This window comes from Crocodylus porosus, unplaced genomic scaffold (assembly GCF_001723895.1).
Source record: "Crocodylus porosus isolate Cpor-Errol unplaced genomic scaffold, CroPor_comp1, whole genome shotgun sequence".
NCBI classification, from domain to species: Eukaryota; Metazoa; Chordata; order Crocodylia; family Crocodylidae; genus Crocodylus; species Crocodylus porosus.
The window spans coordinates 14,300,574-14,321,416 of NW_017728926.1; the positions used below are offsets into that span (position 1 = coordinate 14,300,574).

General features: G+C 38.3%; 1 protein-coding gene across 9 annotated transcripts in view; it reads right to left on the reverse strand.

Moving 5' to 3' along the window:
• The window catches only part of VPS13D (vacuolar protein sorting 13 homolog D), a 183,906-nt gene that overhangs the window by 79,326 nt on the left and 83,737 nt on the right, over positions 1-20,843 (reverse strand). For 8 of the 9 annotated variants that reach the window (XM_019541549.1, XM_019541552.1, XM_019541550.1 and 5 more), the window contains 12 exons: positions 17,891-18,021; positions 13,956-14,131; positions 13,204-13,327; positions 12,464-12,699; positions 11,338-11,446; positions 10,549-10,712; positions 9,751-9,859; positions 6,505-6,684; positions 6,081-6,197; positions 5,593-5,742; positions 2,910-3,059; positions 1,448-1,544 (listed from right to left, as the gene is read on the reverse strand). In XM_019541549.1, the coding sequence (XP_019397094.1) occupies positions 1,448-1,544; positions 2,910-3,059; positions 5,593-5,742; positions 6,081-6,197; positions 6,505-6,684; positions 9,751-9,859; positions 10,549-10,712; positions 11,338-11,446; positions 12,464-12,699; positions 13,204-13,327; positions 13,956-14,131; positions 17,891-18,021 (1,743 nt within the window). Of the gene's footprint in view, positions 1-1,447; positions 1,545-2,909; positions 3,060-5,592; positions 5,743-6,080; positions 6,198-6,504; positions 6,685-9,750; positions 9,860-10,548; positions 10,713-11,337; positions 11,447-12,463; positions 12,700-13,203; positions 13,328-13,955; positions 14,132-17,890; positions 18,022-20,843 lie in introns of those variants that run through there. The other variant, XM_019541555.1, reaches the window with a different exon arrangement.

Here is a 20,843-nt window from a genome sequence, read left to right on the forward strand (position 1 = left end):
TCTAAAATTGAGTCGAGAAACCCCCCACCCTACAATTTCCTTTTCTCCCCCTCTCCCCTTACTTCTGCTGGGAGATAACATGACGACAAAAACAACTTAGGTACAATCTCATGTGACGTAGCCTCTAGCTGTGTTGGACCGTCCAGAAAGGAGCACAAAGAGATACATTGCTGGCGTTTCAAATAAAAAAGGCAATCTGACCCTTTGTGTGTTCATTTTAATGTCCATAAAGCCTTCTTTATAAATTTTAAAGTTTAGTGGCTTTTTTTCCATTTCCATTTAAACATTTACCAAGTAATCTTTATAGTGTTTGTATCTTTGATGACAAGATATCAGAGTCCACTAGCAGTGTCTAGTTAGTATAAATACTGAAATCTCTCTTGAGAAAGCAAGGAAACAATACACAAAAACAAAAACAAAAAAGGATGGCAAAAGCAATACAGTAAACTGAGAGGATAATCATTAGTGTGCTAGCCTGATGCTCAAAAGAGCCTGGTTCAATTCTCTGCTTTGCTAAAGGCTTCCTTCATAACCTAGAATAAAAATCATTTGGTTTCTCTTGGTCTCAGTTTCCTATATTTAAGATGGGGACAAAATATTCGACTTCTTTCACGAGGGTGTTAGGAGGATAAATACATCATAGATTGAGAGATACTAGGATGCCACATCAACTGGAGCCAGAAAAAAGGTCTAAAATGTTGGTCTACACATGAAAATGTATTAAAATAGCTGTTCTAAGCCAGTTATTTCAGTGCAAATCTGCACTTAGACATTCTTGTTCCATAACATCAGATTATTTAAAAAATATTCCTGAATTGCTCTCCGAGTACGTTTCCAAGGATAGATAAGCCCTAAAATAGAAGGATTAGAGAGACGTCTCTGAGATTAAGACAGTCAAAGGTTTGTTTTGTTTCAGCTGAGAGCAAGGAAACTTTTATTATAAGTAAAGCCAAGCATATGGAGGTCACAAGTTAAGGAGCTGGGCCAGCCTATTTTTTCCTCCTCATTTAACAAAGAGGAACTGGCCCAGGAACAGATGAAGAGCGATCTCCACTTCTAGTCTTTGGTTTGTTTAATTAACAAACATTACCAAACAAACGTGGTTTGCTAAATTAACAACATCATTTCTTTTATACTAGTTTGGGTAAATCCAGATACAGGAAGAGGAATTTTCAACTTCCTCCCACAGGGTTTCAGCTGAGCCACCATGTACTGGACAATACAACATTACATGGGTCAGTCGCTGCCTGAATTTTGTTAACAAATACCATAGACTATGTAAGCTGGTCTAAAAAGGCTATTGATACATCTAAGCCTTGGAATGGAAGTTTCCAGGCAGCAAAAGGCATTCAATCTGATGGAATTTGCCAGGCATTTTGAATTAATTTTGTATGCAGACAAAGCCATTGGCATATTGTGGAACTGACCTTGTAACTTTATACTGTACCTGATTCTGACTGATCATAGCCAAAGAAACTCAATAGTTTCAGGAGTAGTTTCTCCTCAATTTGAACTGTGAACCTCCGAGCTGTGATCATCAGATGCTACAAAGATAAATGCATCTTGATTTACAGTGTGAACAATAGAAATAAAAGCCACCTAAGGCATTAAGCGAGGAGGTCTGTTTTAAACTTACCCAAGCTCTTTTAGTGATAGTTTCATAATGTTTCAAGTCTCACCCCCCTTAAAGTTACCAGAAATCTGCAGTGAATTCTATCTGCTTAGTTCTTTCAGTTATTCATACTCAATTACTAAACATTACAGCTTCAGAATTATTGCTATCAATAGGACTCTGTGATAATGCAATAATTTTTTTAAAAATAGCATCAACATTAAAATAAATAAGGACGCTTTGAAGAGTTAAGTTGCACACTAGTCTGATAACTTACCCAGGTTTTTCAATGAAACGTAGGCAAGAAATAGTGGAAGTTAATTAACATTTCAAGTTTATGCCATTTAGAATAAGGTTTATGTTATGACAGTGATTCATCATAAGAACCAGTGAGAAAATTTCTCACCTAGACAACTCATGAAAAAAGATTAGCACAAGGGCGGGCAATTATTTTGGGCAGAGGGCGGCTTACTGAGTTTTGGCAAGCCATCGAGGGCCATATGATGGGCAGCCAAAATATTAATTTTCTAAATTTTTTAGGGGCCCTGCGGGCCGGATAGAATGGCCTGGCGGGCTACATCCGGGCTGCATTTTGCCGACCCCTGGATTAGCACAACTGATCAGGCTTGCCAGCTTCAGCACCAATTAACAGCTTGAAGAATCAAAGGTTTGGTCCAAATTCATACAGTCTATAATCTACTATAGTGCTACAGAGGATAGCCTTCAGACAATGATTCAACACAGGTCCTTGCTTTCATTCTTGAAGATGGTATAGAAAGATTTTTTTTAAAAAAGAACAAAGGATAGACAATTCCTTAATAATGCACATAGGATATTCTGTGTATGAAAGTATCCTGTGAGAATACTGGGAGAATGTATACCTGGAACATATATCCTAAAAGGACACCTGAAAGGTCCTCTCAGCCTCAGAATTAGATCACAACAGACTGCAGGCCATCGCCCAGAAAACACTTCATTAGCCTGCAAGACTGAAGTGTTCTACAGGCTGGTACTTTATTCACTAGGCTCTAATACCCTTTAGTTAGACTATTTAAAAACTAGTGACGTGTAAAATCACTTAAAGAACCTCGCCTGACCGTATTCTTTAAGTAGATGTTATATCTTTTATTAAACCAACTGAGTAGTTGGGGGAAAAAAGGTTATATGCAAACTTTCAGGCACTTTTCATCAGGTATAGGGAGTTCGCTGTTCTGAGACTCCAAGGAAAAGAAAGAAACAGTCAGGAAGACACCATAAGGAACACAGTGACATTTCAATGCTACATTCAAGAATTTACCTTGTATATATCAGTTAGTGCATTCTTGCTGGGAAATTTCATTGCATTTAATTGCACTGCAGGGCCTGTCTCAATTGCTTTATTTTCACTGATTATTGGAGTCAGAAAGAGCATGAAAGGCTGAGTGGTGCCAATAAGCTGGTTATCCACCTACAACATTAAAAAGAAATCACATAATTATTCAAAATATGCAAGGACACAAGATAAAATATAAGCTCCTAGAATTAGCTGAAAGGGACCTTGGATGGTCATTTAGTCCAATCTCTGCTCAACGCAGGACATCCTTTTCTAAACTATCCAATACAAGTGTTTGTCTAACATTAAAAATTAACAACCAACCAACCCTCTTTTGCAATTATCAGGTACAATGCTCCAAAAACACCAAGAACATCCTAATTTGTCACAAGATAAGGGTGTTGTTGTTATCCTGCCACTGCAAGGATGGGAAGTAGTTAGCTAAGATGCATTTGAGAGATCTAAGAAAAGCCCACAAAGGAGAGCTGTTTGTGTCCCATAGATACAAAGCGACCCAAAATTTTCTTAATATTGCCAAAAATGCTACAGCTAACAACATGTAAATATTAATATGAATATAGGCAGAGAAAAAGGATGCTAAGCAAGATGGCCACGTTTGATCAGACTTTTTAGACAAATCACGAACTGTTTATCAACAAAAAAAATTTTTTTAAATTTATTTCTCCCCATTTTAAGTTTGAGTCTGAGACATGATGCCCCTTTTTAATGTACTCAAGGCTATATATAGGTACGTGAACATATTCTACGTATATGCACATCCTTGTTATTGAGCAATAGTTTACGTATTAGGCATAGGTTTCACAAACATTTTAAAATATTTAAGAGTTCTCTGCAGATCTCAGATTTGCTCCTGAGCTCTGAATTTGAACCACCAAGTTGAAGGAGCAAAGATAAGGTGAAAAGGCCAAGTCCTGAAATGCCCTGTTATGCAGAACCATATTTTAGTAAATACAGCAAGACAGACAACAGCATTCACTCATCTTACTGAAGCTATATATGGTAGGAGTGTGCTACAGCTTCCTTCTCTGACTTCCAATCTTATGGTGACATAGGCGATCAAACAGGGAGAAAAAGTTTTGTAAGGTTTATTTACACTGCAAAAAGATTCTGACTTTTCCAACAGCTAGAGGAAAACACGGTGTGGAAGAACTAAGTAGTAATAAATAGTTTGGTGTCTCAGTTGTCAGTACAGGTACTCCTCACCTAACATCGCCCCGGTTAATGTTGTTTCGTTATTACGTCGCTGATCTATTACAGAACATACTCGTTGAAAGTCACGCAAAGTTCAGTTACAATGTTGTTTGGCCACCACCCGCTAGTAGGTAACTACTGTGACGTAACTGGATTTGCTTAATGTCGTTTCAGTTAGTCGCATTTTTCAAGAACGTAACTATGACGTTAAGCGAGAAGTAGCTGTATAAGACAAAAGACAATAAAGCAGCCCAGGTGCAGAACATCAAATGTGGATCTGCAATCAAACTAAAAGAAAAGATTAGTCTGAATCCTCATCTGTTCTCAGCGTGTAGGCAGAAAAAGCCAAAATTGTCAAAATAAATTTCAAAAGTAATCGCTTTAATTTGCCATCTGGCATGTAATGATGAAAAAGGGAAAACTCTCTCAAAACTATTTTATACAGAACCGGTATGCCAGTTTTAATATAGTACAGATAGAAAGCCTAATTATTTCACTAAACCATTTGTATTTGAGTTGGCCTGTTGGCTTTTATTGCTATGCCTTGTTGGTTTTCTTTATGGGACTGATCCAAAACCAACAGAAGACAATGGAAAGACCATAACTGACTGAAATGAACTTTGTATGAGGCTTCCAAGGTTGCAAGTTGTTTCTAGTATAATCCTGATTTTGGTTCCTCTAAAATCCATAAAATGAGATACTTGCCTCACAATTAGTCAAGTTGCACTTGCAGCCAACACAGAACATTTTTTCCCCCAGAATTGGAAGAGAACTCAAAGGGATTTCTGACTTATGATTCAGAAGGAACTAAACTTAATTACAGATGATATCTTATGACTTAACATTAATTATACTGGGATTATGCTATCCACACAGCTTTCTTTGAGGTCACACCCAGTACATACAAGAATTTTATATATTCCAGATATATTGCATATATCTGTGGCTCATAATTTTCAAACTCTGCAAAAAACATGATGCAACCGATATTCATTTTGCTGGGAGCAGCATTAAGGTAGCAGAGGTGCCTTGCTTGAGAAGTTCAGCTTTAACACTGCATTTCATTTCCTGTTGGGGTTTTCCAATTAGTACTTCTAACTTTGATGCTTTTAAAAAGTAATGATCTCAACTGTAGCATCATTTCAAACTTTGTCAAGTTCACCTTGACTGCTAGATCAGTCAAAAGAGAGAGACATTTTAGATGACAGATTCAATAGAGAAAATACACATTTTGATGAGGATAGCAGGGAAAGATACTAGACCTTCTATAGTTTAATCTGTAAAAAAGAAAAAAAGAAGAAAAAAAAAAATCACCTGTTCTTAAGGACTGCAAAATAAAGCACTGGCAAGTTGTGTATTACTCTTTGACACCTGTTATAATACAGATCCAGGGTTCCTTAAATCTTTTAATGAGTACTGAAAAGCAAGATCTCAATTTGTTCCAAAATACAGTTACCTGTACATCCTGTACACTGAGTTCAAGCACCTGACTGCTTGACTGGTGTGTGTAGTGAACATTAATTCCAGTGAGGCTTGCAAATATCAGCTCTTCAGGGATTTTGTTAACTAAAGATAATCCTAATCCCCCTTCTAGTTTCACTAGCACCTGCAAAAATGAAAACGATATTTAGAAAAAAATATTGATGCCAAACACACAGTTCTGACCAACGCATTTATTTAATGGGTTTAACAGAGATGGTTAGTATTCCATTGTCAACAAAGTCCTTAAATACACAGAGGCCCTCAGCTATAGACACCAATGTTATGCAACAAGTTGAATATACTCAACCTGCCCTGCTGAATTTCAATTTCTAATTTAGGGATGTGATAGGAAAAATGCAACCAAACAAAATATTTGAGTAGCAGAAATGACTAAAGGGAAAATTATGCACACGCCCTTATTTTCTTTCTTTCTATTTTTAGGGAAATAAAAAGCTATCTTACTTCTAATTCCTGCTCTGTGTCTGGATTCTTTAACTTGCGTAAATCTTGTTCTGTAACTGGAGTATCTTCTCCCTCACAGGATAAACGATCATTTCTCCGTTGATTAAAATCTGTTATCTAAAACAAAAATGAGCTGCTAAGGTGTCTTTTTTTATTCATATAACAAGGAGAGTCACAGATGTACTTGATCTATTCAGTAGCACATAAGCTTTAAACTAAATCCAACAACAATTTTTTTCAGAATCTAATATACATTACCTAAGGTTTCTCCCCTTATGCTATTACTAACGCCAATTTGTACCTCTGTTTTGCATAAGAATTTAAGCCGCACTAAAAAACCATCAAGAACATACTCAGAGAATACTACAGAACATTGCCAAAAGTAATAATGCCATTGGATCCATAATATATGAAGGACTTGCACCTGTAAAACTCGAGTTGGACCATCTGGGATGACTCTGACTGCTAATACTCCTGATCCAGGCCTCATCTTCTGGTTAATAAATTGTTGTTCAGGTGGAACTGGCCCCAAAACCTCTAAAGAAGTATCAGGACCAAGAACAACTTCTGCCCCATCATACAAACCTGACATTCCTCCTTTTGCCTAGAAAAGAAAAAACAAACAAAAAAAGGGTACAGCAAAAAACCCTACAAAAAAACCAAGGCCCCCACACCCTCACCCCAAAAAACCCTAGTTAAATGTTTCAGATGACTGCAGATCACTGTGCCTAAATACAGTAATTTAAAACGTTATTTCAGTCACCTCTGTTTTATAGATCACATTAATTCCAATCTAAGGAGAACATGTACAGTTTTCTCCTCTCCGTAGTTATGCAGCTGGAAAACTGATTTGAGCAGCTGGGCCATTAGGCCCATTATACTTTCCCACTCTGTACCAATATAAGTGAGGAGTGTTGCAGCAGATACAGTCTTTTATAGTAGTTCAACTTCTGGAGTTTCTGGTAACTGAGAGGTTCAGTCATCAGAAAATTTAAAACATAGAGCTGTGCACTGGGACCTATAAAACCATACAGGCTGCCCAGCTAGACAACAAGCAGTTTTTAATTCTTCCTGGCACCAAGACCTTGAGATAGGCCTGCCACTGTCTGATCCTAGGCCCCAGTGGCCTGGGCTGGGGTACAAGGTTTTATAGATCTAGGCAAGCAGGGGCCTCGGGATCTGCCTACTGCAGCCTAATCCTGGGATCCCTATGCTGCAGATGACTAAGAGCCGTGCATCTCACCCACCTGGGAAGCAAAACTGTTTTTTTTGAAGTCCCAGCGCCATGGAACCAGGGAATCAACCTGGGACAGCCCAGTCTTGGGCTCCTCGTCCCCAGGGATGAGTGAAAGCCATGTGTGCTCTCAGTTGAGAGGCACGCATGGTTTCTACCGGTCCTGGCACGTGGGAACCCTGGGATCAGGGAGCCTCTTCCTGATCCTGGAGTTCTGTCCTACTGAGACCTCTAAAAAATGCATGCGCTACACACATTGGTTTTCTGGCATCCCTGGTGCACAAGGACCTCAAGATGTGGAGAAGTTTGTTGTTCCCAGTGACCTCAGGGGCTGGGAATGTCAGAAAGGTCCCTCTGCAGCTCAGCAGCACATGCCTTTTTTAAACATCTGTGGTATGGTGTGGTGTGGTGAGTCCGAGACTGGGGAGATGCTCCCCAATGTCAGACTTGTTATGCATCCTCATTTGCCTGTGGCGGTTTGGTTTCCAGGGACTGATTTTGCCTCCAGCCTAACTGGGTAGGGGACAGGTATGTCCCAGACCCTGGGACTACTCCATGCTGGATCCTGACAACTAAGTATCTTTGATAGGCCAGCCCCAACCGGCCACACATTTGGTTTAAGGAGTTAGTTCACATTTTATGTGGAATAATGTTGTGGCTTATTTACTGTATTATCATGCCTTAAACTGACTTGAACGCATGGCTGTGTGACTGTTAACGGTGCAATTAATCTGTAAATTGTGTTTAAATGTTATGCATGTCAGGGGCATTACTGAGTGAATGCTAACTCAATGCATATTTAACTCCAGTGCTATCCCTTAATTTCAAGACAGGCAGGGGCAAGATGGAAACACATCATTTCTGCTGTCACCCTTTTGCCTTGAAGACAGAGGACTTTGAGCATCAAGATAATCGATTTGTACCTTGTATAATCACTACTTTCATATATGTTTCACAATCCTAAAATGACATTAGTGAAACTTCAAAAGAAATTCCATAAATATTATTCTCTTTCCTCATAACAGAAGAAATTTGTCTCCAGCTTCAAATTGGTTCTTGCCAGAATATTTCTTCCTCTATTGCATGCACATGCTGGGTTTGTGTTTTTTTTATTACAGGGTTAGTCATCAATATGGCTGAGCTGTTGGATTTTTCTGCTTAATTGCTTTGTTTGAAAACGAACAAGCATCCAAAGCATTTGTTTTGGAAAAAGACACATACACAAAGAATTACATGGAATTTAGGAACAAGAAAAAACCCCGAAGGTCAAATATAGGGCTCGCATATCTCAACAGTGTCCCTCTACCTTCTGAATCCTGAACAGCGATGCTCTTATACTATAACATACAAATCCATTCCAGATGCATAGTTCACATAACAGGCAGCGTTTGATCAAAGCACTCACACAGTAACTAGAAGAGTCCCTCTTTTTACTAAGCCACGGTCGATTCCTATTGGCGTAGCTTGCACATTTGTCTTTGAACATCCTTTCATTATGAAAAATCAATTATGAATGTTATACTTTATCACAAAAAACAAGTTCTATTTCTATTGCGACAGAGAGCGTACACGCTCAGAATGCTCCTTCCATCATTTTAAAGCAAGGAACAGAAAAATATGAGCAAAACCAAATGAAACAAAATATACAGTTACAGCTAGAACAGAGCAATGTAAATGCCAGCATTTTTTAGCTCTCAGAGCCAGAGTTCCAAAATGCTTTCCACATTTTTGAACAATTAAACTCTAACAGCTGCATACAGAGTTATCAAATGTGTATGTGTTTGTTGGCTGCTTAAAAAGTGTATGCACTGATGAGAGATCAGGTTAAGAAGCTTTTGGAAAACAGGACCATTAAGAATGTAGTGCCTGACTGAGTATGCATAGTCCCAAATTTATATCAATGAGACTTGTACATCCTGTTTACCTCTGAATATTTCTATTGGGCCAAAATTTCCAGACTTGGATACCTAAAGTTCTACATCCAAGTCCATATTCAGCATCCAAATTTTTTGGCCTACTTTTCAGTAGTGATACACAATTCTAGTTCATGTTAACTTTTTGTGTCAGATGTGACAGCTCAGAGCCTCTACACCCACACTGAACAACAGCTAACTAAATATGGGTTTGGGTGTCAAACTGGGACATCCAAGACTGTAAATTCTGCCTCCAGTTTTACTGATTTGCAAACAAATTATTAAAAAGACAGCTGCATTGGATTTAATTAGTTTTACCAGTAAAAATATCGGAACATAAAACTTTTTTAAAATTATGAAGGGGGAAAAAAGAACCCAATAGCAGAACATTTGTTTCTGTGCCCTGTGTTAGGTATTTCAAACGAAGTTTATAAATCGCTGGATTACTAGCTCATCAGACTTAACCATAATTCATAACAGTTAGTAGTCAATGTGAGTTAAATATAGAATTACTAATGCTGACCTGTACAACAAGCCCATGAATACCACAGGTCAGCTTCCCATCTCGAAAACTCCACGTCTGAGTAGTACTGCGCCGTCGATCTGCTTTTCTCAACATCAAGGGTTCATATCTTCAAAACAAACAAACAAAAAGGTTTAATCTTATAGATTCCATTTTTTTAGGTCTTATTTTTTCTTTAAGTTTTTTCTCCTCGAATATACAACCTTAAAATGTATTTTATTCTACCTTCCCTCTCATTTCTTCTATAATACTACTGCTGCACTGAACTGATTATCCTTTAATTTGGATGCAAGAGGGAAGAGGAGGGCAAAGGCGATCGATAATACTCATCGCACACAAAAAAAATATAATGAGGTTCATGCATGAAGGCAGATAAAATTCGATGCTTTGGCTGCCTTAAAGAATAAAGTCTTTTCTTACTTGAAAAAACAAACCACATGCAACCAGTGTTTAGTATATCGCAAGCACTACTGGAGAAGGGCATGTCTAGGCACCAGAAGATGATTCAATCTACATGTCTATCTGATAACTACTGATACTGTACAATGCTAACTGCCATAGCGGTAGTTCTGGTTGTGGACATTTGGTTCAGTAGAAATAGTTTTAACTGAAACAGTTATCAGCTGATGACACTTGGGTTTTTACTAGCTTCTGTTGATGTAGCAGCAAAAGCCTGATTACTCAGCTCCCAAGTTAATGATTAACCAAATGGAAATAGTTAAGGCTATTCCAACCTTTTATAATATTCCCATTTAATGAGACAAATCAGAATCGATAGTTAAATGGAATCGAAATTACCTGTTGTCTGTGACTGCAGCCAAACCTGCGATATCTAAGATCAGACAGGACTCAACAGATCGAGGAGGAGAAGGCTTATTCGGGTTATGAGGAACTGAGGAGCCTTCATGGCAAAGCATTCCAATGCCAGTCATCCTCCAAAGCTGGGATCGCTTCCCTGGCTCCTGAAGAACATATACGAAGATGAAAAGCTCCATTAAAGTATACTAAAATCTATGGCAATCAAAATCCATTAATTTATGCACAGATATCAAATGTGCATAAATCCTCCACACTGTTGTAACTGTAGAGGTCGGGCTACATTACTAACGAACACAATTAGGATTCTAAAATTCTTTTAAAGCAGATGCTATTTATTTAAAAACATACATAAATATGTTTCTTAAAAGTTAGGAAAGAAATACTTGGGTTGCAGTGCCATTGTCTATTGTTGCATCTTTTCCCCTGTCTCCATATGGCAGGTGCTATTACTGTTAAAAATCCAACCCTAAAACTCAGTTTCTCTCTGTTCCTTCTCCAACCCCCTTCAGGTCTGACCCCACATCACACTTTTTTATTGTCTGACTATTATGCTCTGGGGACCAGCATCCTTTGTATCATGAATTATTTTGTAACAGATAGTGAAGTATTTTGCAATGCCAAATATGTAACTTCAAAAAAATGCAACTGAGCAATATTTGGATAAGGCTGCTAAAGGTTTTAAATGCTACTAGAGTCATAAATCAACTGGGGTCCTAGCCAAGTACTTCTCTTTTCTGCCCCCTGCCCCCAAGTGTCAGTAGTTTGTACCTTCTTCTTTAGTATGACTCTCTGGGTCTTTGGAGAAACATCCAGGACAAGCTCTGCATAAGCAACATCTTTATTTGAAGTGACTGGTCTGCCAGTTCCTTCCTGCAAACTAGAATACCAAGAAAATCTAATCTGTATTCAGACATATACCTATAAAGAGTTGCTGCTTCTGTTGAAGACTGAACCAGAATAATAACAGACAAACATGCCCACTTATATTTGTTCTTCACTCCACTGTAGACAAATTAAAACCACGTAATCCTTTATGTTGATCTGCCATCTTATCACGGGCTCATTAATATAAACTATTAGTATACTACTTATATTCTTAAAGGAGCTTTGTTTCTATTATTCTATTCCTATTATTCATCTTATATTGTTCAAGGAAGCCAAATAAATTGAACTTGGGAGTTCAATTTAACATTACTTTTTAGATGGTTTACATCAATTTTAAGGGCTAATAAGTGGCTTAAGTGGCTTTTGCCTCAGTCCTACAATTGTGAACAAGCTGAAACATGGCAGATCAGCCTCAAATGAGGCTTCTTTCAACAGTTATTTATATGGAAGTGGTTCTGACATGTTCCAGAACAACTGGCAAGCAACATACTTGCTTTGTGTGCTTTAAGGTCTCTGTAATACTTAAGCTACACTTTTCACTAATCCTGGGCTCAGTCTCCAAAGGGCAGAGTCAATAACAAACAGAATATAGTTACAGCTCCCACATGCTACACTCAGAGATTTTATAAAAGATAAGCTCCCACACAGATCAATACCCACTAATCTGATACATCCAGCTATGCTCATTCCACTTGGAGATATCACAATGATCAGATATCCACAGATACTCTCCTAGGAAAGCAGTTCCCCTACTTTCCACCTCCCACTGGGTGCCATTACCAAGCTTCCTCATGCCCACATGTTGCTTCATGATGGACTAGGCATTTCCTTGATTGCCAGTAAAATAAATTTGTCTTTGCAATGGCACAGATGATGAAATCATCTTATACTAATGGCAGTTTTGGAAATCCTTTCAAAGAGCAATACTGTAAAACATCAGCAGGTTTGAAACAGAAGAACTTTGACTAATGGGTAAAAAAATAGTTTTTCAATGCAATATAAAAGTTACCCTGAGAAAGTATGTGTGGCAGCAATATAAATGAAATTTTCATAATAAAGCTGTTTGCTGTCTTGGAAGTCATTCATACTGCAGGTGATTTCTGAGGAGCCTGCCCCTTTCACTGACAGCAAAATAAAAGGTGGTAGGGTAGGCTCATCCCATGCATAATCTAAAGAGGTCATTGACTTCACTTCGGTACAGAGCCTGGGTTCTGCAACACTGTGCTGAATAAACACAACTGGAACCTGCAATAAAACAGGGAAAAAATGTGTAAAAGATTCTGCAGTCAGCTAGTGTGGTAGTTCAGGACTGCAACTTTTAGCTTTTCTGCAAGTCATTTGTGTTACTCAAGTCATATTGCTGCTGTTATCTGCATGAAACAACTGAAACTTTTTGCAACTTTTCCATTTCTACTTTCTTTTGAGGAGTTTATTTTCTTCACACAAGTCTCATCATTAAAGACTATCCGAGGATGGCTGCTAATAAACTTTGCACATAGATTTCATTTTTCTTCCAAAGTTGCCAAGCTGACCATTTCCACAAGAATGCAAATTCAAGAAAGAAAACCAGAATATCAATTTGTATTGGAAACTAAAGAAAGGTTAATACCTAAATACAAAAATGTTTCTTACTATGTGACCGTCCTGATTACTTCATTAGAAACACAGGTGCATTATTCCTCCTACAGGATCCCAAAAATATGTTCAGTGCACACAACCATATTTTTACTAGAGCTAAAGCTCTTTTACCTTGGAAAAATTGTCTATGCGAAAAGGAGGGGGTAACTGATCCGTGTCACTGAATGAGATGCGGTATGTAGCTCCTCGAAGGGTAATTTCTACTCGTAAAAAGTAACATTTCCCAAGAGTGTCCCTGAAGAATGTTAAACAAAACAGCAAAATATGTTTAATGCATTCTTAAGCACATGCCATACTGAAGCTAACAACTACCATCTAGGTCAGCGCTGTTAACCAATGCTGTAGTAATCAGCCAAATCATTTCATTCAGAGCAATTAGATACCTTTAGAATTTGCAAACAGACAGATTAAAAATGGTAGAGTGGAAAACTAATAAAACTTGGCCTTTGAGCTAAAAAACTTGCTTACAAAGGACTTCCCAAAGTATATCCAATTATTATTTCTCTGTCCTCATCAGATTCTTAAAATCAGGCTACAACTTGGATATAGATGAGCTGAATCATCTCCATGCTGACAGAACTCTGGACTTCAATGTCCAAGTACAACAGTGCAAAAAAGAGCATGAAGAAAGCCTAGACTCCTTCCCAGCTAACAGCAAATACAAATAAGCATCAACAAACATATCTTTTAATCCTAATACATATCACCCACTTGTTGAATTTTGGGTTATCTGCCTTTCACACTACATCAAAAAGAAAGGCAAAATACAGAATGAATTCTGTCTTGGGTTACTGCACTTGAAAGCTAAAGATTTTTGTCTCTATTACAGGAAACGACTGAAAAAGTGATGAGCAGTTAACTACCTCATGTTAATATGGAAGGAGTTATTTTTGTTGACTTCAAAGCCGCCAGACCAAATGCAATTGGGGACATCCATTAGCCGTACACATAACAACTGATCATAATCATTACGTGGCCAGTGGAACACAACACTGGAACCAGGAAGAGTAGAAATATAGCCATCAGGATTGGATGTACCCTGAAAACAAGAGAACAAGGAACACCACCACTTTAGAAAACACCATACAAATATATTATGCGTGTACAAACACGCACAGAAAATATACAACATATATATAATACATACTACACATATATTATATATAAAGTATATAATGTATGTCAAAATAAAAAGTCTCCATCCAGAAACTGAAATTTAAATGAAGCAACTGTTTCATAAAATGAATGATGGTAATGAGAATAATCCTTTCCTGGGTATTACCAGGAATAGTAATAATTTACATGTTGTCACACTATCTTTCATCCTGAAGGATCTGAAAACAATTTAGAAATGATATATACAGAATAACACTGCAATGTCGTCATGCCTTGGATAGGAAGGGAATGACTCAACTCTCACAATACAAATGGGGGAAAGGATAGCTAGCACACAGGACAGCAACAAACAGGGGAGTGCTGAGTGGAACCTGTCCTCATCAGGAAGAAGCAAGTCCTTGATCCTTGAAGATGGGTGAGTTTTATAGACATTCGTTCATTATCTGTAATTTATACCAGTGTGCCTGGGGACTGTGCGAGTGGGGCCAGAGGCCTGCAAGCTGAGTGAAACAGTAGGGGCTCTAGCCTTCTACCCCTCAATCACTGCTGCACTTTAAGCAAGGGGAAAACAGAGCTGACCTAAATAAAAGGAGTTTAAAAGTTTAGGTGCTTAGTGATTTGGGATACCCTACTGACCTTGGGAGTTGAGAGAGGGAATGTAAGGAGAGTTTTCAGGGGTCATAATATACAGTACCAAAGTGGCTGGGAAATGCTAGCAGCAGAGTTGGATTTGTCAGTGCTGCAAGTCCTCTACCTGCACCTGGGTGCCATACCCAGACAAGGATCATAGCCCTGGGTCTTTGACCAAGGTTCTGGGTCTGGACATGCAAGAAATGTGGCATAAATAACATTGTTAAAGAAAACTATGTTAGATATAGGAAACAGTCTGATGCGAGAGGTGACTGCTGGTGGAATCCCTCAAGAACCAGTTGGAGCAGCTACAGAAGGGGACAGCTAGGCTGAGAAGCATCCAGGAACCCAAGAGCTTCACTGACATAATGCATGTGATATCCCCCCTGGATGGGGAAGCCCAATGGCTGTAAAAAAGCAGAAGCAGCAACAAAAGATGATGAACAGGTTGGTACACTCAGAAACTGGCTGCCCCTGCTGACAAACACTGGTCAGTCTGACCCACTGATGGACAATGTATTTCATGAAGTTTCCTTGTCCAGCAGCAATCCCCCACAATCGAGGATGATCACTCCCACTGGTCAAGCAAAGAGTTGTAGATGAGCCCACTGATAGCTAACAGGGCTGATCCTAGAGCTGCAGACTCTGGCAGACACCACGAATGGTGGTTAAAGTCAGGGTCAGGCCATCTTGTTTCCTTTGCTTCCGTTTCTGTTGTTTTTCCTGCCTCAGGGGTGAGACAGCTTTATTCAAAGTGCAATAGACCTTCTCTCAAAAGGCACTGCCATGTATCCCTGTTCTGGGCTAGTTTTTCTCATTTTGTGATATAAATAAGCCTCAAAGTAAAATATACCTTCTCTCACAGGGGTTTCCTTGTAACGCGACTCCCACCCATGCTGTGTGGGGAGACAAACCTCATCTTGTATTCAAGTGAATATGCTAACTAGAAAGGGACTTAACAGGTAATAAGGGAACATTTTCTACAATGCATTGGGGTAAGACAACAACAACCTAGGAAAAAGGGAGTTGGTTCACTACCCAGTCAGAGAAGACTGGTAACAGATAATGCTGAGGAGTGTTTCACTGTCCTTTCCTAAAACTGTACTAAAAAGTGTAACTGTGATGGATGACCCCAATTAATATCAGAGAAAGGACAGGTTACAGCCTACTTAGATAAATTAGCTGCTTTCAAATCAAGTTAGACTGCTGGCACCCATGCTCTAATGTTCTTAGGAAAGTGGGTGAAAATCTTTGAGCAGATAGAGATAATCTTTGGGAACTCGGAAAGGACAGGTAAGACTTCAAAAGACTGTAAAAGAACAAACACAGTGCCTTTCTTTAAAAAGGGACGGTGGGGGTGAAGGTGGGCCAAGGGAATAACAGATCAGATAACCTAACTTCAATTCCCAGAAGGATACTGAAACAAATAATCTACTGGTAAATAACAGAAGATAACAGGGCAATAAGTAACAACAAGTAAAAGCCAACATGGGGTTATCAAGAAAAGTTTAAATGAAATCAATCTGCTTTCCTTCTGTGACAGAGGAACAGGCCTTGTGGCTGTAGTGAAGCCGTCAATGGGATGTATCTTGACTTTGGAAAGGCTTTTGATTCGCACACTCTCATAAACATGCTACGGAAACGCAGTCTGCACTGAAAGACAGGTGCACAACTAGCTAGAAAACCCATACTGGAAGAATAATTATCAATGGTTCCTTGTCAGACGGAAAGCATGTATCCAGTACGGACCTGTCTTAACACAGGTCTTATTCAATATTTTCATGAATGACTTTGATAATGGAACAGAGTATGCTTAAATTCACTTGGTTTAAATTAGCCCAAAAGCTCGCAAAGAAAGATGATATTTATTGCAATGTCTTAGTTGGTCTAATAAAAGGTATCATCTCTGAACCAAGTTTTAGAGTTTTGCCTTTCTTTTTTTTGTCTCAGACCAATACGGCTACCAAATACACCCCTTAAATTAGTTTGGTGTTTGAAGCACATGAGAAGACAGGGTTAGAATTCAAGACAATCTTGACATGCTAAAGCAACAGCATGAAACAAATAGGCTGCAATTCAATAAGGACAAAGGCAAAATTACACCCTTAGGTAGAAACAGTCAATAGTACAAATACAAAATGGGGAGTGACCTGCTAAGTAGCCATTACAGCAGATCACAAACTAAACAAAAATCAGCATCACGCTGTTGTGAAAATGCAAATGCCATACTGGGATATATTAATAAGAGTGTCATTATGCAAGACATCCAGTAATATTTCCACTGTACTCAGTACTGGTAGGGCCCCAGCTGGTCTATTCTGTGCTGTTTTAGGCACCACATTTCAAGGAAGTTGTGAACCAGTCAGAGAGACTCCAGAGCAGAGCAATAAAAATGATGAGAGATCTAGAAAGCATGACCTCTATGGAAAGATTGAAAAAAATGGAGTGTGTTCATCCTAGAAAAGATTGAGGCGAGACATACATTTTCAAATATGCAAAAGATTCCTCCAAAGAAGAATGAAATAATTATCCATGTCTAGGGCCATAGCTCAAGAAGTGACATGCTAAAATTACAGCAACAAAATGTAGATGAGAGACCGGATAAAACTTTTTAGCTGGACAGATAGTTAAACACTAGAAGTTGCATAGAGATGAGGTTTGTAAGAACAGGATAGGCAAACATCTGTCAGGAAATATTTAGGAATTGTTGCTATTCCTCGAAGTGAGGGGAAGGATTACTTCTTGAGGTTCTTTCCAGCCCTGTTTTCCAAGATTCCTTTACACTTTCAGGAAGAGCACATGGTTGGATCCCTATTTGAAAGAGAAGGACATTTAACATCCATACAGTTCAGAAAAGCTGCCCAATATTTAAGCTGATTCAAAAGACTGACAGTAAACTTTGCCAAACTTCAGAAGGGCTGAGTCAGCTTTACAGGAATTTGATCTTGTGACTATTACAACTCTTTTTTTTTTTTTAGACAGCCTATTAAAAAAAATACTTAAACTATTAAAAATATACATTACGTATTCGCTAAACAGAAAGTCCTCTTACCTGACCTCTGGCAAACTCCCGTTGAGCAAAGGCAAGCTTGTGTGTTGATTTATTATCTAGTAGATAACGAGGTGCAAACGTTACCAGGCAAGTGTCAATATAGCGACCTCTGCCCTTCTTAACATCAATACCTAATGATAAAATAAAATAATCAGTGAAAAACAGAAGTAGTTACTGTCTGCAACATGATATTTAGCATAAGAAAAGTGAATATTCTAAATAACGGGTTTCTCAGACACAGTACAAGTATTCTACACCTTGCATGTATTTTTAACAGAAGAAATAGATGTGATTTGATGAGTAGCTACAACTTTTATTGCCTATAAAGTGAGATTTAGTAGGTGGCATTGCAGTTTTGTAAGTACTACAGTGGCACAAAAATACTTTGGGAACCTTTTCAAATGTTATGCTGGTTTTCCTCTTTACCAAAAGAATGTCTAACTCATTTCAAGAAAGAACAAATTATGAAGGGCTCCTAGAAACTAATGTGCATCCACAAATTAAATGGGAGAGTCCTGAAAAAAGGAGAAGCAAGCAGCTGTGTATTTGGTCTATGAATTTGAAACTATGAAACTATGGTCCAGGGGCTCTGTGAGAGGTTATGTATGCTCTTCTATCCTGCTCACCAGCACATCTAAAAAATACCAAGTGAGTACACACAGGCAGTGCATGGACTATAGGTTAAATGCACAAACATACAGGAACGACACAGCAAGCTCCACAAAGAATATTTGACTGGGCCTGGAGAGGTACTGCAAAGTTGTAAACACAGGAAAACCTAGAAAAGCTGCTTGTAAATAGAGTTCATAAAGCAAAGGTCAATGATAAAATATGAAATAATAGCTAATGAATACATACATTTTACACTATTTTACCAGAGGTATTTCTAACAACAGTACTATCGCTTAATATTTTTCCTTTCTTTGCATTCCTAAAAAACCTGCTGGAATTTCAGCTCCCTTCACTTCCTTCAGTATTTCAGCTCCAAGCATTTGTGGCAGAGTGTATTAGCATGCCTCTCTGACAATCTTTCATGTTTATTGAATCAGAAAACGTTCTTGTTTATGGTACAAATGTCTCAAAATGTGTGTGAGACGTGCCAAGTCTAATGCCAAGTACAGACATTTAAAAAGCCCGATGTGGAATTGATCCCAGTGATGTAGTTTTCTGTAAGTGGTGTAGTTTAGCTTGGACAGCAACAAATCTCCCAACAGTCCACAAGGATAAAAAACAAGCATTTCCGACGAAGCCAAAATATTGGCTATTTACTTTTCCCTTCTGTTTGTTAGAATAAAAATGTAAAGTTGATTGTGTTAAGTTTATACCAGTGACACTTAGTCCTCTCTGGCTCAACAGCCAGATGACGAGTGAAGGACAACCAAAAAAAGAGACACCTTAGCACATAAGCTCATAGGTGAGCTGTGGCAAACATGCCCCAATTCAAAAACAATAACTACAGTGCATTGGTTAGTGCTAACTGAAACAGTGCATGCCTTGAGTTTTTCACAACTGCAGAAGACACATCCAAAGAATCAAGAAAAAGAAAAATGGTTGATAACATTTTCTTTATAAAGAGTCAAGTCTAGCCAAAGTTGAAGATGCTCTGAATATCATTGGTTTATACAACCATAATTTTTTTACAGCTTTTTTTTGTTGTGCATGGGAAAGGTGTCATGCCAAAAGCTGCTTGCAGCAAGATTTAGACCATGCACTTGGTGAAAAGGTTAAATGACTTAACATTATTTGCAAGGCAAAACTAATCCCACAGTCATGACCAAACACAGTTTTTCTCCCTAACTACCGACAAGAGACTACTCTGGGAAATGTTCTGGATTGTTATGTTTTCCCTTAGCTAAAATATTCCTGAACAGCCCCACCTTACTAATATATAATCTACGATGGCTCGCTTTATTAAGCTGCAACAAATGTAGATGTGAAGTTGAAACCTAGCCCCAATGTGAAAAAGCCTCTATTCAAGGAGTGGGGCAAACTTCTTTTAATGAAAAGGAAATCTGACCCACCCCAAATTCAAGATCAGATCAGGATGGATTACTTTCTGATACATGCTCAGTGTCAGCAAAATGTGCGTACTGGCTCGGATTACCTTCCAAGAGTACCACAGTGCATTCATACTAAAGCCAAGAAAAACAAAAGGTAAATAAAATAAAATAAAAACAAAATACAAAACAACTTAGAAGTGTTAGTGGAGATTTCCATCTCGTATGCCTAAGGGTTGAGGACCAGACCTAAAAAGGTTAATCTATTTCTAGATCCTTTGCAAAAGGTGAGAAGCTGTGTATTCCTTGCTAGGATTTGGAGCAGTCTATTGCAACATCTATTAGCAGAAATTAATTTTAAAAAATGCTGAAATTTTGAGATTCCCAGAAAGAGACTGCTCAGCTGTGACATTTACAGGGGAAGAGAAAATTATGAAACACATTTTTTCACTAACATTGAAGTAACGAAGAAGGTGCCACAGGCTGGACAACCAGCCAACGCAAACTCTTCTTGGCTACAAGGAAAATATCCTGAATTGTTTGTGGGAAAAGACAGGTGGACAGGCATGTTCAGCAGTTGGCAACCTTTTCAGACTGGAGTGATCCAGTTCGCTCAGAGAAGGGCACAGCGGCAGGTAGGCACTAGGACTCAGCTGCCAGTGCTGCTTTTCCTGACAGTGGCATGGGCAAAGGGCAACCAGGGATCAGATCAAATTGCTCTATAGACCATAGATTGCCAATCTCTGAGCAACTCTTTTATTATAGACTATTTTAAAAGAATGGTTTTTGAATGACTACATCTGCAACATATATTTTTTGAAAAATAATGTATACCAAATTTCATTTTATATCCATCCATCCAATTTTGGTACATATTTGGTATATAATAAATATATTTATAGTTATAATATATAATGTATAACATGCACCAAAATATATAAAAAAGGGAGGTTTTC